The following is a 9,292-nucleotide window of genomic DNA, read 5'->3' on the forward strand; positions in this document are numbered from 1 at the left end:
TCTGAAAGCCTTGCCATTCTCAAATTCTATGATTCTATGATTACAGAGACCTCTAGTAGGTTTTTTGGGGGAGAGGGGAGATAGATCTAAAGTATTTGTCCGAGTCTCCAGCCATATATCTTCAAGGGCAGTGAGAGCCTTTGAGTGTTTAGGTGATGATGCTTTTCTTAAACTGCTCTCAGTAGTCCTGAAGTGGGGGACTAACTCCCCCCCCAATACACACACACACACCTCTTGTGTGTCCTTGTAGTCCTGATAGAGTAGGTGTAGGTGGATGACAAATGTGCAGCAGGCAGGGGGCCAGAGCCAGGGGAGGAGAGAAGGATCCTCACCAGTTTTGTACAATACTGTATTTGGAAGGAAAAGATTCCAGACACATTGCCCACATTAGCTTCTCAAGAGCAAAAAAAATCATAGTAAGTCTTCTTGATGCTAAAGAGTGTGTTTTTAATTAGTGATCCAGTTTCCACTGTTTTTGTGGCTGGACATAGCGGGATTACAGGAGGGGGCATTTCTGTGAACTAAAGGATACAGTAGATCACATGGTGGCCCAAGTTTCCTGAGGACCAAGCCCTACTCGGTCCTTCAGCCACTGGAGGGACTCCCGAGGGATGCTGGGGGTGGGGACTGTGTCTCTCCTCCAATTGTTTCCTGTTGCCTTGCCCTGCATAATCCCTCACGCCTGCTTTGTTCTCCTTCCCACTCAACATTTTGGGATGTTTCCCAGGCACAAACCTGCTTTGAGTTTAATACTTTTTATTTTATTATAATAAAATTTTTTTGTTTATTTCTCATGATCACCTACAAAGAGCTAGACCCACCAGGGATGGTAATGGGACCTGGCCCGGCAGGAGTTGCTCTCATGTCCTGTACAGTTCTATTCCAGCAAAAGCTATCCATCCTCGGGGTCAAAAGAGCAACCCCAGTCCCGCCAGGCTGAACCCCTCCCGCCTGCCTTGGTGACTCACCCCTTCCACAGGAGCCCGTCTTCTGTTTCCTACATTCTCACTCTCTCTCCTGTTCATTAATATTGGTGACTATACAGCTGGCAACAGACCTTCAATCGCTGTTCCCTTTCCACCCCTTTAAAGCTACCTCTTTCCCCTACCTCTTTCCCCTAACTTCCTCCTATCCTCCCTTATTGGTTCCTGTTCCATTTTAGCTTTCTTCCTTCTCTTCGTTTATCTCTTCCCTTAGCTTTCCTCTGTTGGGTCACCTCTTTCAGCTCCTGGCAGAATCTTCAGTAGCTAGTTCTGACTCTTTGCCCATGAGTCATCCTCCAAAAATTCACCTGTCTTGGACTTGCCTTGTGAAGGCTCCTTCCTCTGATCTGTATCTCTTCTGCAGCCTCCTAAAGACCTAGCTCCTGTCCTCAAGGATAATATAATCTAGAGTGTGTGACATGAACCTCAATAAATTTGAAGCCAGAGGAATGAGATGGGAACGAAGAAAAAAACTCAAAAGGATTATGGGGTATAAGGCAGGAAAGAATTTTAGGAGATTACCTAGCTCAATCTCCCTGATTTTCCAGATTCTCTCAGGAAAGGGAGAACCCTCTCCCTGTAAAAAAAATACCTTTACCAAGCCATGAAAGTAAATAGCTGAATTTGCATCATGCCTATTTGAATACATACTTTGTTTCTCTTTGTGAAACATAAGACCTAAATTCAAATCCAGTTTTTTTAACATTACAATAAATTAATTTAAATTGTCAAATAAACATTTCTTAAGCTTCTTCTATGCGCAAGGTCCTATGTTAGGTTCAAAAATATGAAAATGAAAATTATAAATTCTTTGCCTTCAAAGAGTTCCAGTCTAACAAAGGAAGAGGAGGAATAAGATATATCCATATATATGTACACACACACACAAATATGATTCAAGAATGAATGAGAATAATAAAGCAGAAATTCAAAGTGAGTTGCAAAGATTGGAGGAGGGCTTGATTACTTCAGCAATAGAATAGAGATACACCTCTCTGTCTGTCTCTTTCTATACATACACACATTATTAGCATAGGGAGCTAAGGTGAACCTTGAAGGAAAAGAGGTTTCCTAAATTTTATAGATAAGGGAAGAAGTGAATTTCAGGCATGGAGGATGAATGGTCTGGGTGTAGAGCTGTAGAGAGGACAGGATAAGACTGGAGAATGCAAAGAAGAAATAGAAGAAGTACTGAGGGATGGAGATGGGAGAGAACAAACAGGATAGAGGTGGGAGTGAGAAGGGAAGAATAGATTTTGACCTGATGGGAAGAAGGGAAGTGTGTTGGGTGTAATAAGAGCTGAGTTTGGAGAAAATGAGAACGTCTGACTAGATGTTCTGGGAAATCCATAAAAAATTCTCAGTCTAAAGTTTGGGGAAGGAGCACCTTCTGAGTTTAGTTTTGATTCACATAGTTTCAAATATATAAACTTTGTAGAGGAAACAAGCAAGTCATGTAAGAGAGATTCTTTGGCAGCTGTAAGGGAGGAGTAGGCCTCTGGCAGTGGTCTCATTAAGTTGTCACTATGTTGTCTCCCAGGTAGTGACTGAAGTAGTGAAAAGAGAGACAAATTTGAGGGGCAGACAGGTGGAGTTAGTCTGGGCCTGCCCTCTTCATCCCATTCGAGCTGGTGGAAAAGGGAATGAGACTTTACCGTGATTGCTTTATAACAGTTTTTAATCCTATTGCACTTTCCATTCCTTTTCTCAAACCATCCTTCTGAAGTCAGTAGAACAGATATTATTGGGAAACTGTTTTATAAACGAGGAAAACAGGCTTAGCAGATCTAAGTAACTTGCCTGCAGTCAGCTACCTAGTAAGCATGTAAGCTGGGACTAGGAACTGGGTCTTATAAGTCACCTCCAAGTTCTATTCCTTTTCCTTTAGATCACTGTAGGGGCTTGCAAGAAGTTAGCTAGGGTTTGCCAAGAAAGTCTACATTTTATTGGAGAAGATTTGGCTCCTATCTTAGCTGAGAGGAAAACTCCATACAGAACTAAGGGTAGGAAAGCTAGGTAGTCTCTTAAGGGCACATGGGAGGGCAATGAAATAAGTGATACGTTTTATAATGTCATATTTTTGATGCCAAAGGTGCTCTCTATAATTTATAGGCATTTCTTAAACTGAGAAGTAATTGTAAGCTCCTTGAGGGCAGGGACTGCCTTTAGCCTTTTTTTATTTAGCCAGCACTTAGCACAGCACTCTCAACACAGTAGGAACTTAGTCAATTTTAATTAATTGGAGACTCATGACCTCCTTTGGCCCTCCCAAGGGCATGTTAAGGGTTTTGATTGAAGTCCCTGTTCCTGTTCTAGAGCAAACTACCCTTAGGGGAGGTAGTGATGTGTGTGTGGTCTCTCAGATATTGCCTGACACAGGGTTTGGGATACCCAGGCTTGGGAGAAATTTTTCACTCTTGGTGTTAGAAGGAACAACACAACAAAATACTACAGGAAGTCTACCCAAAGAAAGATTGATGTGTTGGGGGAAGGTTGTTGAATCCAGTTGAAGTGATAGGGAAGATAGGATGTAGAGAAAAAGAGGAGGAGAAGGAGAAAGAGAGAGGTAGGGAGAAACAAGGAAAATATATCAAGGAGATCATGTTGGAAACAGCAGATTTTAAGATCATTTAAAAATAGATGAATAGGAATTAAGATGAGAGGAAAAAACATTGAGAAGACTCCAGACCTTTCCCCCCCAGAATCTAATTGGTACATCTCTCTCTTTTTCTTTTGCATGGTTAATGGAAGTAGAAATCAGAAGTAGAAGTGTTTTTGTTTGGCTTTGTTTTTTTATTTTAACCTCTTTTTTGTTTTGTTTTGTTTTGTTTTAGTCCTTCTTTAAGGTTCCTTACTACCATTGACATTTTCCTTAATGACCAAACTATTTGGCCTTAGCTCATCCCTTGGAATCTTATCATCCTTATTCTTGATTCCAGTATTTAATGCTTCCCCAAGAGTTTGGGTACCTTTGAATGTAGGTCATTACCTCCTAAGTCCTCAGTGAATACCCCTTCTACAATTTCTGACCTCTTTCCCATCTAATAAGCCTCCTTTTTCCTCCTATTGAATACAAACACACACACACACACACACACACACACACACACACACACAAATATTCCTTACCACATGCTCAGTGAACTCTCAGAAACTTCCATAAAACACTTTATCTTGGAAGAGCATTTTGTATTTGTTTTATAAGTTTTTGAAAAGTTCAGCACAATGAAGTATCCATGCTCATTCTCAACTCAAAGGTGAATGTTACTGAAAGCATTTGGGAGAAATTCTTGGAATCATCAGTAAATTATGAAAACCTGAAAGGAAAAAAAAACCTTAACGTTTCCCACTTCAAACAAAAGGTTGGAGCTCTACTTAATCTAAAAAAAAAAAAAAAACCCAAACAAAAAAACAGACCGACCTTGAGATTTCCAACTTGGCTGAGAATTGGTCCATAACGAGGAGTATATTCTGGCTAAGTTTGGAGAAGCTCTTGGAAACCCAAGCAATAGTAATATGTCCTTCCAGCCTGGGATTTGTGCTTTTTTCGACCTTGTGATGATCTCTGTCAAGGCTGTGCAGAGGTTTGTAATGGGCTGACTAGGATTTCTGGAAAAAGGGGATTTAAGGCCCTTTTGGCCAAGTGCTGGGAGAATAGAGTCAGGGAAGGCCTATTGAAAGAAAAGTTGGGGCTCTTCCTTCCTACAGACCCCCTTTTTTCCTTGCCAAACAGATCATCTCAGTTGAATAAACTTTATTAAGTGTCTAACCAAGTGCTAAATATTGGGGATACAAAAGGAGACAAAAGACAGCCTTGTTCTCCAGGAGTTTATAATCTAAAGAATTATTTCCTCTAGGTAGAGTGGGACCAAAGGCAGCATAGATCCAGATTGTGATCATACAAGCCATTTGGAAAAAAATCTGCTTGCCCCTAAATGGTTTCCACCTGTACTTTGTTGTTACAATCTTTGCTGTCCAATCCCCCTTGGTTACTCTTTTCTAGCTTTTCTCAGAAGGTCTAGCTAATGTGCATATTTGGAGTTTGGGGGCACAATGTATTAAAGTCAATTGAGACCTTGTAGGGCTAAGATGTAGGGAAGATGAGAGAATGAGGGACCTGAGGTAATAGGGTAAATGGAAAGAAATAAGGGTGGGAGACAGAAAAAAAAAGCAGGGAGAAATTAGAGACATCAAAGGAGCAGATCCAATGGGAGAATTTCAGAGGGGAAGATCCCAGTTGCATTGTAGGCATTGGAAAAGGTGTGGGAGTGGAAGTGAGGAGAGTTTAGCTGGTCTGTTATGACTCAGATCTGGTATCCAAGGACAGAGATCTATCATGTTAGTGATGGTGGTTGTGATGGTAGTAGTAGTAATAATTAACATTTATGTAGTGCTTAATATGTGTGGGGCACTCTACTAAGAGCTTTACAAATATTACCTCATTTGATCCTCACAGCAATTGGCCTGTTATTGCCCCTATTTTACTGACGGGGAAACTGTCATTTAGCAGAGGTTAACTGATTTGCACACAGTAATTTATAAGTGTCTGAGGCCAGATTTGAATTCAGGTCCCCTGATATCAGGTCTGGTGTTCCATCCATTTGTATAGCACTTTAAGGTTAACAAGGAACTTTACACATACTATATTATTTGATCTTTGCTTCTATAAATCCTTAGGGACTGACAGTAGTTAGCCCAAACAGATCAGAGAGAAGTTGTAGGAAATAGGAAAATGAATAAATAACTCAGCAGATGGGTCATTGATCTCCTAATCTGTGTCACATGTTATAATATGCTAGACTGTAAATTCCACAAGAGCAGGATAGCATCTTCATTATCCTTGTTTGATGTATTTGCATATAATAGGAATCTGACAAATATCAAGTGAATCAATGAATGTGCCAGGTTTGTAGGATGCAAAGAAGTATTAGGATACTGGAGGGCTACCTTCAGAAAGCTTAGAGTTGACTAGGGAAATAAGGTACATGTGTATTATTTTCCAAAATTGAATTAAAATGTGATAATAAGAAACAATGATTAGTAGAAGGCAGACTGGGTTGGATTTTAGATAGAAAGAAAGGAAGAAAACAAAGAAGCAGTGATTAAGTAAGTAATAAAGTGCTGAGCACTTATCATTTGATCCTCAAGATAACCCTGAGAGTTAGATGTTATTGTCACCCCCCATCCCTAGGAAATTGAGGCAGAGAGAAGTTAGGTGACTCAACTATCTAGTAAGTATCTGAGAGCTGGATTCAAATTCAGGTCTTCTGGATTTCAGACCTAATGCTCTATTCATTACACTTCTAGCTGCCTACTGTGTACAAAGCACTATTTTAGGCACTAGAAATAAAAAAGACAAAAACGAAACTATGCTGTCAAGAAACCTACAGTCTCCTTGGAAGAATCTAGCACGCAGATAAAATTGGGGAAAAAAATAAATACAAAGGAATTTTAGGAGAGGAGAATGTTAAAACCTAGGGGGATAAGAGACAATAAATTAGGAGATGCCTCATACAGGAAGGGGTACTTGGATTGTACTTTGAAAAAAACTAAGGATTTTATGAGGTAGAAAAGAGAGGAAGAGTATTTGAGACATAAATGACATTTGTGCCAAGGAGGCGAGAGAGAGAGAATGTCATATAGTATATATGTGTGTGTGTGTGTATACCAGTTTAAAAAACTACGTGAGAGTAATATGAAATCCTATTAGACAGGGAAGGAGAGCCAGATTGAGGAGAATTTAAAATGCTAAAATCAGGAATTTATATTTTATCCTGGGGGGAATGAAATATGGTCATATCTGTGTTTTAAATTATAAGTATTAATTTGGCATCTATATTCATGCTCCATATATGGAGGATGAATTGGATGGGATTTTGTAGTTAGGAGTATCAATTAGGAGGCATTGTAGTAGTCCAAGTGAGGAAGAAGCTTGGCAGTGGAAAGAGAGGACAGTGCCAAAAGATGTCATAGTGATAGGATTATTGAAAAGACCTGGCAACTGATTGGATATGGAGGCTGAAGGGGCGGGGAAAACCAAGAACAATTCCAAAGATGTGAAACTTGGAAAGGTGTTGATACCAGTGAAACTATGAAAGGTGTTGATACCAGAAACAAAAATAAGCAAATTTAGAGGATGGGTGGGTTTGAAGGAAAGTATGAAGAATTTTGAACACGTTGAATTTGGGGTACATAAGGGACATCTAGGTGAAGTGGCCACTGATAATGTGGTTCTAAAGGTGAGGAGAGTTCATGACTCCTAAAAGCTTGGGAGTTATCTGAAGATAATTGAATCCTTGGGACTTGATGAGCTCACCAGTGGAAGAAGTATAGAGAAGGAAGAGAAAGGAGCCCTTGAGGTGTCTTTCCTTAGGGGAATACCCACATTTTGCTGATCAGATAGTGATCCGAACTGGTATCATAGAGGCTAAGGGCAGAGATTGTGCCCAAGGGTAACCAGTGATGGACAGAAAGTTATAGTTAGGTTCTAGTAGAATGAAAACTGAGAAAGGTTATTGAACCAAACAGTTAATAAATTGGTGATGACTTTGAAAAAAACATCTCAGTTAAGAATGAGATGGGAAGCCAGAGTGGGTGATGAAGAAATGGATGCAATTTGAGAGCACAGACTGCTTTTTCTAGGAGTTAGTCTACTAAAAGGAGAAGAGATTGCCTGAGGAAATGATGGAGTCAAGTGAAGATAATAGAAGAATTTGGAGGTGGGACTGTGGCTTGGAATGACTAGAGAAAAATCTTTATAGAGGGATGAGATTTGAACAGGGCCTTGAAGAATGGGTAGAGTTTGTACCTTCAGGGAAGGAAAAGGGAAGAATTTTCTACATTAGTTGGAGGTGGGGAGGGAGAGGAAGAACTCAGCAAAATACAGACGTGGAAATGCCAAGGTGGGTTGAGAGAACAGGGAGAAGATCCATCTGACTGCAACAAAGGAATCATGGTAGGGAAGAAGTGCAGAGGACCAAGAAAGCTCTTTTCTTATCTTTTTGTTTCTTTTTCCCCTTCTTTGCAGCCTGATGGCACCAGCAAAGAGTGCGTCTTCATTGAGAAGGTCCTGGAGAACAATTACACAGCACTGATGTCTGCCAAATACACAGGCTGGTATGTGGGCTTCACCAAGAAGGGGCGACCACGGAAGGGCCCCAAGACTCGGGAGAATCAGCAGGATGTACACTTTATGAAGCGCTACCCTAAGGGCCAAGCTGAGTTGCAGAAGCCCTTCAAGTATACAACGGTGACCAAGCGGACAAGGCGCATCCGGCCTACGCACCCTGGCTAGAGCAGCCGACCCCACTAGCTTCACCAGGATGGTACAACCATAAGCCACACACACCAACACACACATAGACACACACACACACACACACACACACACACACACACACACACAGAAAAAAAAACTGCATCAGAGAAATATTTTTACATTAAAATAAGGAAGAAGTTCTATTTTTGTACATTGTGTTTAAAAGAAAAAAAAACTGAACCCAAACGCTAGGGGATAGCGATAAGGATTTATTGTTGACTTGAAATCACCCACAACAAAAGACTCTTATCTAACTTAAGTGGACTGGGTGTTCATTTCTCTTTCGGAACAGACAACTTTAAGCTGGTCCCCAGAGAACTTTATTAAAGGAACCAACAAGCAAGGGAAACCAAAGTCCTTTTTTTCCAAAGTTACTGGAAAAAAAAAAAAAAGCAAAACAAAACAACCACCCCTTCCCCTCAAAAAACAAACACTCCACAGACTACCCTTCTCCTCTTCCCATCCTTGTCCCACCCTTCCATCAAACAAAAATCTCTGGTTTGCAGTCATTTATTTATTGTCTGCTGCAAGCTGCATAGAGACAAGATGGCGACACCGCGCGGGGATGGCGTGTCCTTGGAGTTCTCAGCGCATCGAACCCTCTGACGACAGACGGCTCCGTCCTAGCTCCGTGACCCTGCATCGCTCTCAGTTCTGGAGAATGCTGCTAATTACATTCAGTGATTCAAATGATCTAGTACACCAATGATAAGGGAATATTTTAAAACCAGCTATATTATATATATATTATATATATATAAGCTATTTATTTCACCTCTCTGTATATTGCAGTTCCATGAACCAAGTATTACTGCCTCAACAATTAAAAACAAACAAATTACCTAAAATGACATGGTGTGTGGCTGTGGGAGGCTTGGGCTGGCCAACCTTTTCTCGTTCTGTGACCTATACAGCATTTTAGTTTGATTAGATGTCCTTTTGCATTGATCCTTTCCTTAACCCTGGGCACAATGTAGATGTTAGATTGGGA

General features: G+C 40.6%; 1 protein-coding gene across 1 annotated transcript in view; it reads left to right on the forward strand.

Annotated features, from left to right (window-relative positions):
- The window catches only part of FGF18 (fibroblast growth factor 18), a 43,984-nt gene extending 35,227 nt beyond the window's left edge, over positions 1–8,757 (forward strand). The window contains exon 5 of the mRNA XM_051978897.1: positions 8,011–8,757. Coding sequence (XP_051834857.1) covers positions 8,011–8,277 — 267 coding nt within the window. The 3' untranslated portion in view covers positions 8,278–8,757. The remainder of the gene's footprint in view (positions 1–8,010) is intronic.
- Positions 8,758–9,292: the final 535 nt, after the last annotated feature.

The sequence above is a fragment of the Antechinus flavipes genome, chromosome 2 (genome assembly GCF_016432865.1).
Source record: "Antechinus flavipes isolate AdamAnt ecotype Samford, QLD, Australia chromosome 2, AdamAnt_v2, whole genome shotgun sequence".
NCBI classification, from domain to species: Eukaryota; Metazoa; Chordata; class Mammalia; order Dasyuromorphia; family Dasyuridae; genus Antechinus; species Antechinus flavipes.